Source organism: Bos taurus, chromosome 15, assembly GCF_002263795.3.
Source record: "Bos taurus isolate L1 Dominette 01449 registration number 42190680 breed Hereford chromosome 15, ARS-UCD2.0, whole genome shotgun sequence".
Classification (NCBI taxonomy): Eukaryota; Metazoa; Chordata; class Mammalia; order Artiodactyla; family Bovidae; genus Bos; species Bos taurus.
In genome coordinates this window covers 42,590,709-42,611,597 of record NC_037342.1, presented here as the reverse complement: position 1 = coordinate 42,611,597, position 20,889 = coordinate 42,590,709, and the positions used below count along the sequence as shown (strand labels likewise).

Genomic DNA, 20,889 nt, shown 5'->3' with positions numbered 1-20,889 from the left:
AGCATTGTGATAAGTGATTTATAAATATTCTGATTAAATGCTCTATATTCTGTGAAAGCTACCTCAGGAGAAGGACTAAAAGGGACAAACCACAGCTTCACCATGAGCAGATACAAATCTTCTTACCAACCAATTTGCAGATGTGCTATTCTTAGAAATATGTAGACTATAAATAATATTTTAAAGAAGAACAATTAATCTTGGACAATTACTTTGCCTTTTTGCTCTCTTCAATAATACAGTACCTCAGCCTTTTTAAAGTAAATCACATAACTCAAACTTGCAGTTCTAACAAAAACAAATATAGCATAATAAACAGATTCCTAAAAAGGTGCCCTTTGGCTATAATTTGGCTAGAAAAGTTATTGCACCTGAAGATTGATCTCTGCTTCATAAAAGGTTAGACACGAGCAGTAATGTCGATCTGAGTCAATATCTGTCAGGACCACCACAAAAAACGTTGGTTGCTTCCTCTCTCTGGACAGCTGCCATCCGCCAGGCTGACAAAACTAAAATCAGATAGAAAAATATAAAACTGTTACATCTGAAAAGTATAAAGGTAAATTTATTATTTATATATCTTTTAAGAATGTTCAATGTTTTCTCATTTACAAAAATTTTTCAGATATGTCACTTCAGCCATTATTTTTAAAATCAATCACAAATTGATAATATTAGCATACTTCCACTAATGTGCATATGCGTTTTAAGAAGACAGCCTAGATTTTTCCAGAGATGCCACACATTCTGAGACCTAAGTTGGCATCCATAGGAACAGAGCACTGAGATGAAAGTTTTGTGTCATTAGAACAAATCATGAGGTAAGCTGAAGATAAAAGTACTCACTTCCTACCATGGATGGAAAATAGAATTATTTTAAAATATCATCATTAATCTAAGACTTCAATTCAGAAAAATAGGCTTTGTTCATCGAGACAGACCACATTCTGGGCTATAAAATACATCTTAATTTATTTAAAAGGATAGAGTTCATATAAAGCATGCTCTCAGACCACAGTAAAATTAAACTAAAAGTCAGTTACAGAAAAATGGCTGGAAAATCCCAAAATACTTGGAGATTAAATAATAAGACATTTCTAAGAATCTCAAAAGAAATTTTCAAATATATTTAACTAAATGAAAATATAACAACATTTGTGGGATTCAGCAAAAGCACTGCTTGGAGGGAATTTATAGCAGTGAATTCATATATTAGAAAAGATGAAAATCTAAAATAAATAATCTAACTTTTAGGAAACTAGGACAAGAAGAGCAAATTAAATTCAAAGCAAGCAGAAGAAAAGAAATAATAAAATTAGATCAGAAGTCAATGAAATCTATAAAAGGAAATCAATAGAGAAAGGCAACAAAATCTAAAGCTAGTTCTTCAAAAAGAACATTAAAGTCAACAAGCCTCTAGCCAAACTAAAAATAAAAGATACACATTATTAACATCAAAAATGAAAGATGACACATTACTACAGACATTAAAAAGATAATAAAGGAATACTATGCATAAGTCTACGTCCACAAATTTGATAATCTACATAAAATCAGTTTCTTGAAAGACATAATCTGATAAAATTCACCAAGAAATAGACAATGTGAATAGACCTAGATCTATTAAAGAATTTGAATCAACAATTAATAATCTTCCAAAATACAAAGCATCAGGTCCCAAAAGGTTCATTGGTAAATCTTAACAAATATTGAAGATGAAACTAAAACATCCTCTATAATCTCTTCCGTTAAGACTGAAGCACAAGAAATACTTCCTGACTCATTCCATAAAGCCAGCATTACCCTAATACTAAAATCAGAAAAAAACAATTTACAATAAAACTACATATCACTGAGCTTCCCTTGTAGCTCAGTTGGTAAGAATCTGCATGCAATGCAGGAAACCAGGGTTCAATCCCTGGGTTGGGAAGATCCCCTGGAGAAGGAAATGACAACCCACTCCACTATTCTTGCCTAGAGAATCCCATGGATAGAGGAGCCTGGCAGGCTATAGTCAATGGGGTAGCAAGAGTCAGACACGACTTAGTGACTAAACCACCACCACACATCTCTCATGAACACAGTTGCAAAAAGCTTCAACAAAATATCTGCAAATTGAAAATACCAACATATGAAAAGAATTACACACCAAGACAAAATAAGATTTATTTTGGGTATGCAGAGCTGGTTCAACATTTGAAAACCAATTTATCACATGAAGAAGCTAAACAAGAAAAAGTGCATGATCGTATCAGTAAATGCAAAAAAGGAATTTGAGAAAATCAAATACCAATTCACGATAGAAACTCTCAGCAAAGTAAGGATAGAGGGGAAGTTCCTTAACTTGTTAGAAAAAAAAAAAAAATCTACAGCTAACAATATACGTAATGTTAAGAAACTAGATGCTTTCTAGCTAAGATTAGGAACAAAGATGTCACTTCCTACCACTACTTTTCTAAATTATACTGAAAGTCCTAGCTAATACAATGAGTCAAAAAAAAAGGAAATAAAAGGTTTACAAATTAAGAAGGAATAAGTATAACTGTCTTTTTACTCCCAAATGACATGACTGTCTCTGTAGAAAACCTGAAAGTAATAAGCAATTACAGCAATGTTCCAGGATACAAGGTCAATAAACAAAAGTCAAGTCTCCTATATATACCAACAATGATCAAGTGTCATTTGATATTAAAAACACAATACTATCTTCATATATTAGCACCCTCAAAATGAAATACTTAGGTATAAACCTAATAAGCTATGTATAATATATATTATATATATAAATTACAAGACATTGACAAAGGAAATCAAAGAAATAGAGTGATTCCAATGTTCATCAATAGGAAGACATGATACTGTCAAGTTTCAATTCTTCCCAGCTTGATTTATAGATTCAATGCAATCCCCCCAAAATCCAGCAAGTTATTTATGGATATTGACAAACTAATGTTAAAGTTGATGTGGAGAGGCAAAAGACCCAGAAGAGCCAACTTAAATGCAAGAGCAAAGCTGGAAGAGTGACACCATCTGACTTCAACACTTACTATATAGCTACAGTCATCAGGACAGTGTGGTGCTGGTGAATGAAGATACAAATAGATCAATTAAGAACAGTGAGCCCAGGAACAGACCACGTGAATACAATCAACTGAAGTTTGACAAAAGAGCAAAAGCAACACAGTGGAGAAAAGACAGTGTTTTCACAAATGGTGCTGGACCAACAAAATATTCATATACAAGAAAGTAAATCTAGACACAGACCTTGCACCCTTCACAAAAATAAACTCAGAGTGGACCATACATCTAAATGTAAAATACAAAACTATAAAATATCTAAGGATAACATAGGAGAAAACAAAGACAATATTTGTTTGGGCAATGACTTTTTTGATACAACCCCAAAATTATAAACCAGGAAAGAAAGAGTCAATAAGTCAGACTTCATTAAAATTCAAAACTTCTGCTCTGTGAAAGACACTGTCAAGAAAATAAGAAGATAAACTAAGGACTGGGAGAAAATATTTGCAAAACACATATCTGATAATGTATTATCATCCAAAATATACAAAAGAGATTTTAAAACTAAATAATAAGAAAGTGAACAACTCAATTTAAAAGACAGCAAAAGATCTGAATAAGATTATTGTTGCTCAGTTGCTAAGCCATGTCCAACTCTTTGCGAACCCATGGATTGCAGCATGCCAGGCTCCTCTATCTTCCACTATCTCCTGGAGTTTGCTCAAATTCATGTCTACTGAGTCAATGATGCCATCTAATCAATCTAATCCTCTGCTGCCCTCTTCTCCTATAGCCGTCAGTCTTTCCTAGCATTGGGGCCTTTTCCAAAGAGTCAGCTCTTTGTAGCATGTGCCCAAAATATTGGAGCTTCAGCAATAGTCCTTCCAATGAATATTCATGGTTGATTTCCTTTAAGATTCACTGGTTTGATCTCCTTGAAGTACAAGGGACTCTCAAGTCTTCAACACCACCACAGTTCAAAAGCATCAATTCTTCAATACTCAGCTTTCTTTATGATCCAACTGTCACATCTGCATGTGACAGGTGGAAAAACCATAGCTTTGACTATGTAGATCTTTGTCAGCACAGTCATGTATCTGCTTTTTAATATTCTGTCTAGGTTTCTCATAGATTTCCTTCCAAAGAGAAAGCATCTTTCAATTTCATGGCTGCAGTCATGGTCTGCAGTGATTCTGGAGTCCAAGAAAATAAAATCTGTCACTGCTTCCAATTTTTCCCTCTTCTATTTGCCATCAACTGATGGGACCAAGTGCCATGACCTTAGTTTTTAGAATGCTGAGTTTCAAGCCAACTTTTTCACTCTCCTCTTTCACCTTCATCAAGCAACTCTTCTTGGTTTCCCTGGTAGCTCAGCGGGTAAAGATTCTACCTGCAATGCAGGAGACCTGGTTTGATCTCTGGGTTAGGAAGATCCCCTGGAGGAGGGCATGGCAACCCACTACGTATTCTTGCCTGGAGAATCCCCATGGGAAGAGGAGCCTGCCAGGCTACAGTCCATGGGGTCGCAAGGAGTCGGGCATGATTGAGCGACTAAGTACAGTGCAAGATAGTAAGAAACTCTTCAGTTCTTCTTCAGTTTCCTTCTGAATAAATCTCTCTCCAAAAAAGATACACAGAAGGCAAATAAGCATATGAAAAGATGTTTAATATCATACTTCATAGTTCAGTTCAGTTGCTCAGTCATGTCCGACTCTTTGTGACCCCATGAACTGCAGCATGCCAGGCCTCCCTGTCCATCACGAACACCCGGAGTTCACCCAAACCCATGTCCATTGAGTCAGTGATGCCATCCAACCATCTCAACCTCTGTCATCCCCTTCCCCTCCTGCCCTCAATCTTTCCCAGCATCAGGGTCTTATCAAATGAGTCAGCTCTTCACATCAGGTGGCCAAAGTATTGGAATCTCAGCTTCAACATCAGCCCTTCCAATGAACATCCAGGACTGATCTCTTTAGCATGGACTGGTTGGATCTCCTTGCAGTCCAAGGGACTCTCAAGAGTCTTCTCCAACACCACAGTTCCAAAGCATCAATTCTTCGGCGCTCAGCCTTCTTCACAGTCCAACTCTCACATCCATACATGACCACAGGAAAAACCATAGCCTTGACTAGATGGACCTTTGTTGGCAAAGTAATGTCTCTGCTTTTGAATATGCTATCTAGGTTGGTCATAACTTTCCTTCCAAGGAGTAAGCATCTTTTAATTTCATGGCTGCAATCACCATCTACAGTGATTTTGGAGCCCCGAAAAATAAAGTCAGCCACTGTTTCCCCATCTATTTGCCATGAACTGATGGGACCATAAGGGACTGCAAATTAAAAGAATGAGACACTGCCATATACTTATTAAAATGGCCAAAATACAAAATAATGACAATGCCAGATGCTGACAAAAATACAGGACAACAGGAACTCTCACTTATTGCTAGTGAGAATGTAAAATGGTACTACTAAATTGTAAGAGAGTGTGGCAGTTTCTTACAAAACTAAACATACTCTTACCTAAAAGCCAAATACTTACCCAAAGGAGTTGAAAACATATATTCACACAAAACCTGCATGTGGATGTTTATAGCAGCTTTATTCAAAACTGTCAAAATGTGGAAATAACCAAGATATCCTTCAGTAAGTGAAGGCACATCCAAGTGAAGGGATATTTTATTGCACTAAAAAGAAATGAGCTATCAGGCTTCCCCGGTGGCTCAGTGGTAGAGAATCTGCCTGCCAATGCAGGAGACATGGGTTCAATCCCTGGTCCATCAGGATCCCACATGCTGTGGAGCAACTAAACCCGTGTGCCACAACTACTGAGCCTGTGCACTAGAGCCCAGGTGCTGCAACCACTGAAGCCTGCACACGATAGGGCCCATGCGCCACATGAGAAGCCCCATGCTGCAACTGGAGAGCAGTCCCCATCTCGCCACAACGAGGAAAAAAGCTTGGGCAGCAACCAAAACCCAGCACAGCCAAAAGTAAATAAAATAAAGAAATGAGCTATCAAGCCATGAGAAAACATGGAGGAACATAAATACACATTACTAAGTGAAAAACAGTAGTCTGAAATGGCTGCATATGGTAAAATTCCAAATTTATAATATTCTGGAAAATATACAGCCATAGAGAGCAAAAAGATTAATAGTTACCTATGGCAGGGAAGACATAACAGGCAGAATTTCAAGGATTTTTAGAGCAGGGAAGGTATTCTGTGTAAGACTATAACTGTATATAAATATTATTATGTATTCATCAAAATCTTTAGATGTACACCAAGAGTGAAATCTAAGGTAAATTACAGCTTTCGGTTCCTGATGACATGATCAATGTGAGTTTATTCATCAACTGTGATAAATATATCACTGTGGTGGGGGATACTGATACTGTGGAAAGCTGCATGTTTGGAACTGAGAACACATGTGAATTCTCTGTAGTTTTTGCTCAATCATGCTATGAATCTAAAAGTACTCTAAAAAGTAAAGCTACTTCTAAAAAGATGAAAAAGAGAATATCTTGTTAACAGTATTGGAGAAATGGAACAGAAATAGAAACAAGCTCAACAGTACAGAAGCTCTCTGTACCAGGTTACCTTCTTTATCCTGCTTAGTAACTGTGCAGTTTCAGCATTTCATTCGCCCTTTAAGAACCTTAGTTTCCTCATCCATAAAAGGCAGAATATTAGTACCCATCTACTAGTACTACAGATTTATACTTTACATATACAGATTTATACAGTTATACTTTAGAACTGGACATGGAACAACAGACTGGTTCCAAATAGGAAAAGGAGTACGTCAAGGCTGTATATTGTCACCCTGCTTATTTAACTTATATACAGAGTACATCATGAGAAACGCTGGGGTGGAAGAAGCACAAGCTGGAATCAAGATTGCTGGGAGAAATATCAATAACCTCAGATATGCAGATGACACCACCCTATGGCAGAAAGTGAAAAGGAACTACAAAGCCTCTTCATGAAAGTGAAAGAGGAGAGTAAAAAAGTTAGCTCAAAGCTCAACGTTCAGAAAACTAAGATCATGGCCAGCTAGTCTCATCACTTCATGGGAAACAGATGCAGAAACAGTAGAAAACAGTATCAGACTTTATTTTTTTGGGCTCCAAAATCACTGCAGATGGTGACTGCAGCCATGAAATTAAAAGACGCTTACTCCTTGGAAGGAAAGTTATGACCAACCTAGATAGCATATTCAAAAGCAGAGACATTACTTTGACAACAAAGGTCCGTCTAGTCAAGGCTATGGTTTTTCCAGTGGTCACGTATGGATGTGAGAGTTGGACTGTGAAGAAAGCTGAGCGCCGAAGAATTGATGCTTTGAACTGTGGTGGTGGAGAAGACTCTGGAGAGTCCTTTGCACTGCAAGGAGATCCAACCAGGCCATTCTGAAGGAGATCAGTCCTGGGTGTTCTTTGCAAGGAATGATGCTAAAGCTGAAACTCCAGTACTTTGGCCACCTCATGCGAAGAGTTGACTCATTGGAAAAGACTCTGATGCTGGGAGAGATTGGGGGCAGGAGGAGAAGGGGACAACAGAAGATGAGATGGCTGGATGGCATCACCGACTTGATGGACATGAGTTTGAGTGAACTCCGGGAGTTGGTGATGGCCAGGGAGGCCTGGCATGCTGTGATTCATGGCGTCGCAAAGAGTCGGACACGACTGAGTGACTGAACTGAACTGAACTGAACTAGTACTCTAAAGATATGACACTGAAAGATGAACTCCCCAGGTAGGTAGGTGCCCAATAAACTACTGGAGAAGAGTGGAGAAATAGCTCCAGAAAGAATGAAGAGGCTGAGCCAAAGGGAAAACAATGCCCAGTTGTAGATGTGACTGGTGATGGAAGTAAAGTCTGATGCTGTAAAGAACAATATTGCACAGGCACCTGGAATTAACAGTCCATGGTAAATTGGAAGTGGTCAAACAGGAGATGGCAAGAGTGAACTTCAATACTTTAGGAATCTGTGAACTAAAATGGACCAGAATGGGCGAATTTAGTTCAGATGACCATTATATCTACTACTGTGGGCAAGAATCCCTTAGAAGAAATGGAGTAGTCCTCATAGTCAACAAAAGAGGCCAGAATGTTTGTACTTGGGGGCAATCTCAAAAATGACAGAATGATCTCTGTTTGTTTCCAAGGCAAACCATTTAATATCACTGTAATCCAAGTCTATACCCAAACCACTATTGCCAAAAAAGCTGAAGTTGAATGGTTCTATGAAGACGTTCAAGACATTCTAGAACTAACACCAAAAAAAAAAAAAAAAAAAGTCCATTTCATCATAGGGGACTGGAATGCAAAAGTAGGAAGTCAAAATACCTGGACTACAGGCAAGTTTGGCCTTGGAGTACAAAATGAAGCAGGGCAAAGGCTAACAGAGTTTTGCCAAGAGAACGCACTGGTCATAGCAAACACCCTTTTCCAACAACTCAAGAGAAGACTCTACATATGAACATCACCAGATGGTCAAATGCAAAATCAGATTGATTATATTCTTTGCAGTCAAAGATGGAGAAGCTCTACATAGCCAGCAAAAACAAGACCAGGAGCTGACTGTGGCTCAGATGGTGAACTCCTTATTGTAAAATTCAGACTTAAATTGAAGAAAGCAGGGAAAACCACTAGACCATTGAGGTATAACCTAAATCAAATCCAATTATACAGTGCAAGTGACAAGTAGATTCAAGACATTACATCTGACAGATAAGACTGCCTAAAGAACTATGGACAGAGGTTTGTAACACTGTACAGGAGGCGGTGATCAAAACCATCCCCACAAGGAAGAAATGCAAAAAGGCAAAATGGTTGTCTGAGGAAGCCTTACAAATAGCTGAGAAAAGAAGAGAAGCAAAAGGCAAAGAAGAAAAGGAAAGATATACCCATTTAAATGCAGAGTTCCAAAGAAGAGCAATGAGAGATAAGAAAGCCTTCCTCAGTGATCAGTGCAAAGAAATAGAGGAAAACAATAGAATGGCAAAGACTAGAGATCTCTTCAAGAAAATTAGAGACACCAAGGGAATATTTCATTGCAAAGATGGGCACAATAAAGGACAGAAACGGTATGGACCTAACAGAAGCAGAAGATATTAAGAAGAGGTGGCAAGAATACACAGAACAAAATTACAAAAAAGATCTTCGTTACCCAGATAACAATGATAATGTGATCACGCACCCAGAGCCAGATATTCTGGAATTTGAATTCAAGTGGCCCTTAGGAAGTATCACTACAAACAAAGTTAGTGAGGTAATGGAATTTCAGCTGAGCTATTTCAAATTCTGAAAGATGATGCTGTGAAAGTGCTGCACTCAACATGCCAGAAAATTTGGAAAACTCAGCAGTGGCCACAGGACTGAAAAAGGTCAGTTTTCATCCCAATCCCAAAGAAAGGCAATGACAAAGAATGTTCAGACTACCATAATTGTACTCATCTCACACACTAGTAAAGTAAAGCTCAAAACTCTCCAAGCCAGGCTTCAACAGTACATGAACCAAGAACGTCCAGATGTTCAGGCTGGATTTAGAAAAGGCAGAGGAACCAGAGATCAAATTATCAACATCTATTCAATCATAGAAAAAGCAAGAGAATTCCAGAAAAACATCTACATGTCAAAGCCTTTGATTATGTGGGTTACAACAAACTGTGAAAAATTCTCAAAGGGATGGGAATACCAGACCACCTTACCTGCCTCCTGAGAAATCTGTATGCAGGTCAAGAAGCAACAGTTAGAACTGGACATAGAACAATGGACTGGTTCCATATTGGGAAAGGAGTACATCAAGGCTGTATATTGTCACCCTGCTTATTTAACTTATATGCAGAGTATATCATGAGAAATGTCAGGCTAGATGAAGCACAAACTGGAATCAAGATTGCCAGGAGAAATATCAATAACCTCAGATATGCAGATGGCATTACCTTAATGGCCAAAGATGAAGAGGAAGTAAAGAGCCTCTTGATGAAGGGGAAAGAGGGAAGTGAAAAAGCTGGCTTAAAACTCAACATTCAAAAAACTAAGATCATGGCAACTGGTCCCATCACTTCATGGCAAATAGAAGAGGAAACAATAAAACCAGTGACGGACTTTATTTTCTTGGGCTCCAAAATCACTGCAGATGGTGATTGCAGCCATGAAAATGAAAAACGACTGCTCCTTGGAAGAAAAGCTATGACAAACCTAGACAGCATATCAAAAAGCATAGACATTACTTTGCCAACAAAGGTCCATCTAGTGAAGGCTATGGTTTTTCCAGTGGTCATGTATGGATGTGAGAGTTGGACTGTGAAGAAGGCTGAGCGCTGAAGAATTGATGCTTTTGAACTGTGGTGTTGGAGAAGACTCTTGAGAGTCCCTTGGACTGCAAGGAGATCCAACCAGCCCATCCTAAAGGAGATCAGTCCTGAATATTCATTGGAAGGACTGATGCTGAAACTAAAGCTCCAATACTTTGGCCATATGATGCGAAGAACTGACTTATTAGAAAAGACCCTGATTCTGGGAAGGATTGAAGGCAGTAGGAGAAGGGGACGACAGAGGATGAGGTGGCTGGATGGCAGCACCGACTCAATGGCCATGAGTTTGAGTAAGCCCCGGGAGTTGATGACGGACAGGGAAGCCATGGTCCATTGGGTCAGAAAGAAGCCTTTGACTGTGTGGATCACAATAAACTGTGGAAAATTCTGAAAGAGATGGGAATACCAGACCACCTGATCTGCCTCCTGAGAAATCTGTATGCAGGTCAGGAAGCAACAGTTAGAACTGGACATGGAACAACAGACTGGTTCCAAATAGGAAAAGGAGTACATCAAGGCTGTATATTGTCACCCTGCTTATTTAACTTATATGCAGAGTGCATCATGAGAAACACTGGGCTGGAAGAAGCACAAGCTGGAATCAAGATTGCCAGGAGAAATATCAATAACCTCAGATATGCAGATGACACCACCCTTATGGCAGAAAGTAAAGAGGAACTACAAAGCCTCTTGATGAAAGTGAAAGAGGAGAGTGAAAAAGTGGGCTTAAAGCTCAACATTCAGAAAACAAAGATCATGGCATCCGGTCCCATCACTTCATGGGAAATAGATGGGGAAACAGTGTCAGACTTTATTTTTCTGGGCTCCAAAATCACTGCAGATGGTGACTGCAGCCATGAAATGAAAAGATGCTTACTCCTTGGAAGGAAAGTTATGACCAACCTAGATAGCATATTCAAAAGCAGACACATTACTTTGCCAACAAAGGTCCATCTAGTCAAGGCTATTGCTTTTCCTGTGGTCATGTATGGACGTGAGAGTTGGACTGTGAAGAAGGCTGAGCGCCGAAGAATTGATGCTTTGGAACTGTGGTGTTGGAGAAGACTCTTGCGAGTCCCTTGGACTGCAAGGAGATCCAACCAGTCCATTCTGAAGGAGATCAGCCCTGGAATTTCTTTGGAGGGAATGATGCTGAAGCTGAAACTCCAGTGCTTTGGCCACCTCATGCGAAGAGTTGACTCATTGGAAAAGACTCTGATACTAGGAGGGATTGGGGGCAGGAGGAAAAGGGGACGAAAGAGGATGAGATGGCTGGATGGCATCACTGACTCGATGGACATGAGTCTGAGTGAACTCCGGGAGTTGGTGATGGACAGGGAGGCCTGGCATGCTGCGATTCATGGGGTCACGAAGAGTCGGACACGACTGAGCGACTGAACTGAACTGAACTTTAATGATGGAAAAGGAATTGTGGGCAAAGTTGCTGGTATCTTAACAGTAATCAATGCAGCAGCACTAAACTATACTTATAGACATTGTATTCTTCAAAGCTACACCCTCGCAGTTTTATAAAAAGTTTCATTAATAGTTTCTTTGCTGATACAATAAACATTTTAATTTCATTATAACATCATCCCTGAATTAAAATATTCTGTTTCAAAGAATAAGTACACATAAAGCGCTTTTACAGCATATAGGAGTACAATAGCTGTGTAAGAAAAACTACTTGTGTAGTTGTTTAAATTGTAAGCTGAACCATTCTACCCACCCCCACGCCAAGAAAACCATTCTTTTACTTGAAAGAATAACTGACAAATAGGCTTATAAAGACTTATGTATTTGGTAGTCATTTTCTCAAAATGAATGAAGTGGCCTGTCACTTCAAGATAAAGATCTGAGGCTATTTGTTATCAATGATAAAATGAACTTTCAAGCACAATCATGAACCTGACAGCTTTGTATTCCTAATTAATAGGACAGTATTATTAGCTAACATTTTAAACACTGTATATGTTAATATTAGGAAGATCTGTATAACTCTCAATCCCTATTTGCCAAATTACTAAAGCATGATGCTATAAAATCTTGCATGGATAAAAGATCTTTCAAAGTGCAAAGCCAACAATAGATTTTATCACAGAGAATAAAAAATGTTCATTGATGTGTTTACATAACTCACATTACAATTAGCCTTTAGGAAATTTCCATTTATTGAGTACTGATGTAGTATTCAGACAAGAGTTTCCACAATATCTGAAAAGGCTACAAAAATATACCTCCTTTTTTCAATTACATATTTGTTAGACCTGATTTTCTTCATATACTTCTCGGTTAACCAAAACAACATACGGTATAAGCATGAATGTAGACGGAGGAATGAGAATCCAGTTGTCTTTTATTAAGTCAATATCAATAATATTTCCAAAAACATAATACCACTCTTTTTCTTACGTTTTTATTATGGAAAACAGTTACTTTTTCAAAAAATATGCTATTTAATATGCAATGGTTCATTGACCTTTTAAAAATAGTTAAAATTTTCTAGTTGTCATTTCTAACATAAAAATTAATAGCTAAAACTACATTAACAAAACTTTTTGCAGATTCTCAATAATTTCTGAGAGTATATATAAAGTGTGAGACCCAAAAGTATGAGACTTGCTATTCTAGTAAGAATGGGTGTTAATCTGTAACTCGCCTTGGCTTAAGCTAGCAGAAAGGTATAATCTTTGGTAGAACTCGGGAGTTTTAAACAGGTTTTAACAAAACCTAGAAGTGTTTTTCAAAATCCTCATGTCTGAGCTGAGATTATGAAATAATATAAGAGAGAGCTTGTATCATCAGGTCCCCTCATTCCAACAAACAAGTCTTCTGATACAAAGACAATCAGTTCTGTGAATTAATAACAAATAAACACATTCTCTTAGATGTCTGTCATTCATTACCATAGCTGCTCATTAGGCTTGGCAAATGGTACTGAAAGTTATACGTCATAGAATGACAACTATATATTTTCACATAATTAAAATGAAACTATAAGTTTTCAGTAAGGAATCAACTAAATCTTTTTTTGTGTTAGTTCCAATTCTACCAACTTCATTGATTTCTCAAATCAAAGGTACCTATCATAGAGGAAGAGTTCACAAATAACAAAGTAACTTTTGTAAGCCAATAGATACATTACTTAAATAAGCAATCATATATTTTGCTGCTAAAACTAGAAAAAGCAAGTTGTGCTTACTTTTATATCAAGTGCTTTACACATACAGAGAATATGACAAAATATTACAGAATAATTAAAGATTCCCATAACATTATTGTGACTAATTTGAATGATCTCTTAAAGGTGTAAAGTTGTAGAAGGTTCTTGAGATAATAATCACTCAGTATTTTCCAAGACCTTCATGTACATCTATAAATTTAAAGTTCACTAAACCACATTTCATTGTTCAACCTTTAATTAAAAAATTAAAAAAAAAAAAGAAAGAAAATTCCTCTCATAGAAGATAAGAAACACATAACATCCAGAAGAATATGAGAGTTTAGGTAGTAAGACCTCCTTACTCATTTCCCAAAGTTTACATTATAACAGGAATTCTGTTAAATTATGACTTCAAAAGTATTAACAGTGGGAATACTGGGAAATTACAAGGATCATTCTTTTCAGATTCAGTAAGTACTTATTCAAAATTAAGCTTAATGTGACCACAACTAGGACAGTAATAGTAATTCATGATAGGCCTGGTCAGATATTTTTTACTAAATGTTTCACAAAGAAGGCGTCAAGATAGCTGGTTATACATGACACCTTTTATTTCACACATCCAAGTACAGCTATATAAAGGAATTATTTTATTCTATGCTATAATTATAATTATACTATAATTAATATTATTAGAATCATACTCCAAGAAATTTTGATATTGTATTCCCAAATGAAATATATTAATTTATAAATATTCAATAAATAAACAATAGTTCATATAAGCAAATATACAGCAACTTTTTTCCAATGGATGAAAAGAAACAGTCCTAATCTCCAGATAAATGTCTACCTTTCACATTAAATGTGTTATAAGATTAAGTAATAACAGAACTTGGTATATCAGGAGATGATCCTACCACTAATGAGAAGTATTCCTCATAGGATCTGGATTTGAAATACAATAATGCTAGCTGGTTTAATCGTTTCAAACTTTAACTAAAAGTGTGCTGAGGAAGTAATAAACATGAAAGGGGAATTCGCTGGCAGTCCAGTGGTTAGGACTCTGTGCTCTCACTGCCAAGGGCTTGGGTTCGATCTCTAGTCAGGGAACTAAGATCCCACAAACTGCTCAGTGTGGCGAACATACACACAGCGGAGGAAGGGACCCTGTAATTCTTGAACCTGAGCTCAAGTTGTATTTCTGACAGGAATGTGAGAGAATGTTTAGACAGCTGGAAAAAGAATAGTCACTAAAAGACAGTAACAGAATGATAAGCATTAAACAAACAAGATAAAAATCAGGATTCTGCTCTCCCCAGTGTCTTTATTGGCAAGCAGGAGGAAAAATGCTATCACAGGTGCAAACCTAAACTGTTTACAACTGAGTGTCATGACTGACTGGCCTGCAGTTTGCTCTTTTTTCGAGTGACTGCGGAAACATCTATTTGGAATGACACTATCAATGTACATACCACATAAGCTGACAAATACTGTTTTCATAAATACATGAGTGTATATACAGCAACTTATGTTTTTCACTATTCCTTTCCACCTGACTCTCATCATTTCCCACAGACCAGACTCATTAAAATTTTACAACTTATTAGTGACAGTCAAGATGGGGATAGTTTTTCAGGATGCTACATGTCTTTGTTCAGTTTCAGTTTTCTTTAAGACATATCCTGGAATCACATGATACTTCAAAAGCGCAAGGTTAGAACTGACAGACATTTTTAAGCTCCACACTTAATGCATTATAAATATCAACTTTGCTTACTTGGGGATTCCCAGGGGGCTCAGCGGTAAAGAATCCGCCTGCCAAAGCAAGAGACACAGGTTCGATCCCTCGGTGGGGAAGATCCCCTGGAGGAGGAAATGGCAACCCACTCACTCAACACTTTATATATAACTGAATCCCACAAGGTTCATTCTACAAATGATGAAACCAAGGCTAAGAAACATTATGGTGATATAGGTAGTATGTGACAAAGGCAGCACTAGAATTTAAGCTTCTGTATCTCTAGGAACTGTGTCATCTCACTGCTGAATTATCTTTATAAATCACCTTATGGATATTATTTTATGTTAATATAAATTTAAAGTTGAAAAGTTAGAAAAGAAATAATGAAAATGAACAGTTATTTAATTTAAAACTTTGCTTTGCAACCATTTATATCTGGATGTATCTTTTTACATAAAAGGGGACATATACATACAGTTTTGAGCCCTTTTTTCTCCACCTTCTGTAACAAGTGCATTTTCCCATGTAGTTACATATTTTTAAGAAAGTTATTTTTAATGATTGACTATTACACCAGCATATAGGTAAGTACCACAATGTAACCAATTCCCTATTGTGGGTTGTTTAAGTTGTTCACAATTTTTTAAATAATTAATTCTGGGATAAGCATTTGCATGCATGTTAAGTCGCTTCAGTCGTGTCCAACTCTTTGCAACCCTATGGGCTGTAGACTGAATTAAGTATGGTATTATATAAATCTTCCCTGGCATGTCTCATTGTGTTTTTTGAGAAGAACTGGTTTTGTAGATAGAGCACAACCAAAATGAGCACAAAAAAATGTTTAATTGACCTTGAATTCCTTTTTAAAAGTTAAGCAACCCCAAAATTATTTTGTTTTGCTGATAGAGTTCTTTTCTAAAGAGGACAAAAAAGAAGTGATAACAAAGAACTGTTATTATGAACTATATTCTGACCAAAGAAGAAATGACTTGTGAAATAAAGTAACAGAAGTCTTAAGAAACTGAATTCCATTGCCAAGTCAGGCCATGGCAATGTCAGGTGTGTGTTCTATATTTTAAACAGGTATTTTTCAAAAGTTCAGAGAAAACACAGTGGTTATAAGACTTTGGGAGAGAAGCAATTTAAGAGTTGGGAAATTTCAAATATTTTGTTATCCATACAATAATGAGTATCACAAACACGTGCCTAGTTTTAGTAGACAGCTTTTGATGAAACGTATTGATATAGTATAAAAGAGTATCCAAAATAACTTAAATGGGTTTATGTGTAAGATAATATGATTGTCAGCCTTCAGAATCCAAGCAAACTGATTAAATATTGTTTGAGTAAATAAGAGTTTAGTTATGTAGCCTCATATAAGAACATATAAAAATCAACAGCTCTCTTTGAGACCAGCAACAAGTAATTTTTAAAAATATCTTATTTATAACCTTAATATGGTCTCAAAGTCACAGGATGAGCTAACCTAATCTCTTAATTTTTTAGTATTCTAGCACATCAGTCTCATGAAGATCCCTACATGTAAAGCTTTAAATATAAAAATTTCAAGAAGTAAACTCCAAAAAAGAAAAATGAACATTAGAGTATGTTCTAACGTCCAACTTCTGAAAGAAATACAGCAGTACATGATTTACAAACTTAAAATAGTTCTAAGATGAAGAGTGCAAAAAAAAGTTATTAAATGACTTCCAGTTAAGCATTACAGATGAAACAAATGCATTTACCTCCAAAACCTCCTCAAATGCTCTGAAATTGCAGTTAAAACACACATGCACACACACACACATACACACACACACACACACAAACAGCAAAGTAATGTGAAGGAAGATAACAGGTTTAAAGTGGGAAGTGACTTTCGGAAGCCAGAAAACTGGTTTACACTACCAATTCTTAGAAAAGATAATGAAAGAGAAGCCCCAGGTGTGTATGCATGCCACAAATATGAAGGGAAGACCAAAATGAACAAAGGAAGAGGAACTCAGTGACCATAAGACAATACAAAGAGAAGCAGAAGACTTTCAATACATGAGAATGAAAAGATCAAAATCATTAAGAAGAGTCTGTATATCAGAACATCTACAGAACAAGAGAAATAATAAAAATTAAAACTGAAGCAACTGTAAGACTGTTCCAGTAGGCCCCCAAAAGGGACATACAAATGGAAAATGGGAAAGAAATAAGTAAGAAACTTAGATCGTGGGAGTTCTAATTCTTAGGTAACAGGAAATTCAAAAGGAATACACATAAAGAAAATATATAAAAGAAATAATAACACAGCCCTCCCACGCCCACTCCCCAGAAAGACTCAGGACCTTAGGACAGAATTAAACTTCAATATGTCTAGCACACTGAGTTAATGTTTTTTAAAAGCCATTAATTTTAGCACATCATCGTGAAAGTTCAACAAATGAAAAAAAAAAAAAAAAAAAGATCCTAAAGAGAAAAAAATACATAAAAAGAGAAGGCTAAATATTTTACAATGGATCAAAAAAAATCAAAATACCAACAGAAATCTATTAACATTAATTAATTACATTAATAAACTATAAAAGTAATAAAATTAACTCCTTAATTTTAAAAATAGGACATAATTCAACATAACACTCATTCTTAAATTAAAAATGAGTTCCATTATTGCTGATATTGTTTACTGGACATATTAGCAGAAGCAATTATCCAAGAGAAAGAAACTAACAATACAAAAATTGGAAGATAAAAGTATCGCTATTTCCCAATGATATAACTGTTATATCATTCACTGGAAAAGTGAAAAGGATCAACTAGAAAACTACTATGAACAACAAGGTAATAAAACTTTAATAAAAACTGATTCATATTTTGGGCCAAGATTTACCCTGCAGCTTGAAACACCTTAAAAAGCTGGAAAAAAATAATATGAAATAGTGGGCAACTGAAGGACAAAGATCCCTGAAAAGCAGGAAACAGCAGGTCATTCGGTAAAGAATCCATCTGCAATGCAGGAGACCCCAGTTCGATTCCTGGGTCAGGAAGAGCCGCTGGAGAAGGGATAGACTACCTACTCCAGTACTCTTGGGCTTCTCTTGTGGCTCAGCTGGCAAAGAATCTGCCTGTAATGTGGGAGACCTGGGTTCGATCCCTGGGTTGGGAAGATCCCCCAGAGGAGGGAAGGACTACCCATTCCAGTATTCTGGCCTGGTGAATTCCATGGACTGTATAGTCCATGGAGTCACAAAGAGCTGGACATAACTGAGTGACTTTCACTTTCACTATTGGCACCACTTTCTGCCTTGAGAGAGTTTACAGGCCATGGTGCAGGGAGGGGGAACAGAGGTGGGGCTTAGAGGACTCCCTAGACAAGGAAATAGAGTGGAGACCTCTGGAGAGCAAGGCAGCTAGAGTTCTTAGGACAGAACCCAGAGAGCAGGGAGTTGCAGAGAGAAAGAATGGGATATCTGCAAGGGTTCCTCTGAGAATTCAGGAGGGCTCTGGTCAGTGCATGTATATGAGGAAACCACCCAGGCTGGTAAAAGAGTCATCTAAAAAGATTAGAAAAAAGAGCACTCATCATTTAAGCATAGCTGGGCAAAGTGTCTGTTCCTTCCATCCAGAATGGAAAAATTCATAATTCATGGGACACTGGACAGAATCCATAGAAAGGTCTTGTCTCAGTAGTAGGAATAATTAGACCTAGATTGAATCTGCTCTAAAATTACATAACAAATCATACAAGCAAGACCCAAAAAGGTCAAATTGTTTAAAGTAACTTAACTGCATCTTAGAAGCTCAGGAAGATTTATAGGAATACAAAATGTCCATCATCCAACAAAATAAAATTCAGGATGTCAGGCACCTTATTAAAGATCAACAGACATACAAAGAGAGAGGGAAACAGAACCCATAATGAGGAGGAGAATCAATCAAAACTGACTTAGAACTGACAGAGATATCAGAATGAGCAAAAAAATACACACAGCTACTATTACTGATTCCTACACGTTGAAAAAGTTAAATAGAGACGTGGAAAATATAAAAGACTCAAATCAACTTCTAAAGAGAAAAACTACAATGTATGAGATTTTAAAAATGGATAGGATACACAACATATTAAATGTCACAGAAAAAAAGATTCAGTTCAGTTCAGTTGCTCAGTCGTGTCCGACTCTTTGCGACCCCATGAATTGCAGCATGCCAGGCCTCCCTGTTTTGAATTCACACCAATAAAATTATCTAAATAAAATACAGAAAAAAGAAAGAACCCTCTGAAATGAAATGAAATGAGCATCAGTGAGCTCTAAGACTTCAAGCATCCTAACATAAGAGTAGTAAGAATCAAGGAAGTGAGGAGGAGAAGAAAGAGAAAAAAATGTTTGAATAAATAATGGCCAAACAACAGCAGATGAAAACTGGATCTACACAAAACAGTACAGAGCACCAAAAGTGTAACCATGTGCATAAATAAATAAGATTTTCCTTATTTAAATTTCTTTTAAAGATGATTGACTATATAAACAAAAATAACATTGTGGCATGGGATTTATACTCTATATATATATAGAGAGAGAGAGAGTATAAATCCCATGCCACAATGTTATTTTTGTTTATATATATATATTTATTTATATATATATATCAGTAAATGTAAAGTATATGTCAACAATTGTACAAAAGTCAGGAGAGGCAAATGGCAGAGTACAGGAATACTATACAGTTCATAATACTGTAGGAAAGGTTGTATAGTATCACTTAAATATAGAGTGTTAAGTTAAATAGACTGTAAGTTAAAGATGTATAAGACTGAAAAATGACAAATAGTTAAAAACAAGACAACAAAAGAAATAAAATAGAATAATCAAGAAAAATAATCTAAAACAAAGCAGAAAAGGTCAATGAGATGAACAAAAAACAAGCAGTAAAATAAACTTAAACCTAACTATATTAATAATCACATTAAATGGCTGAGATAATGGAATTTGGATAAAAAGCAAGACCCAAACGTGTGCTGCCTACAAGAAACTTAAAAATACAACGAGGCAAAGAAGTTAAAAAGGATGGAAAACAGATATCATATGCTAACATTAATCAAAAGAAAGCTGGATTAAGATTCATATTACTGTAGATTTCAGACCAAAGAATGCTAACAGGAATTAAAAAGAAATTTTATAATGATTTATGAGCCAGCTCCTCAAGGAAGCATAAATTTCTAAGTATTTATGCCCCTTATAAAGAGCTTCAAAATACATGAAATAAATCGGACAGAGCTATGAGTAAAAAGACACAAATTTCCTCTATTTTAGTCAAAGACTTCAGAATCTCTTAATAACTGATAAAACAAGTTTACAAAAAAAAATACTAAGAATGTAAAAGATCTGAACAATACTATCAACCAAATTTAAAAGACGCTTACTCCTTGGAAGGAAAGTTATGACCAATCTAAAGAGCATATTCAAAAGCAGAGACATTACTTTGCCAACAAAGGTTTGTCTAGTCAAGGCTATGGTTGTTCCTGCGGTCATGTATGGATGTGAGAGTTGGACTGTGAAGAAGGCTGAGCGCCGAAGAATTGATGCTTTTGAACTGTGATGTTGGAGAAGACTCTTGAGAGTCCCTTGCACTGCAAGGAGATCCAA

At 36.6% G+C, this 20,889-nt stretch overlaps 1 protein-coding gene across 2 annotated transcripts in view; it reads right to left on the bottom strand.

Moving 5' to 3' along the window:
* SBF2 (SET binding factor 2) overlaps window positions 1-20,889 on the bottom strand; it is a 498,121-nt gene that overhangs the window by 279,332 nt on the left and 197,900 nt on the right. For both annotated transcript variants that reach the window (XM_005215931.5, NM_001103237.3), the window contains exon 3: window positions 372-509. In XM_005215931.5, coding sequence (XP_005215988.1) covers window positions 372-509 — 138 coding nt within the window. The remainder of the gene's footprint in view (window positions 1-371; window positions 510-20,889) is intronic.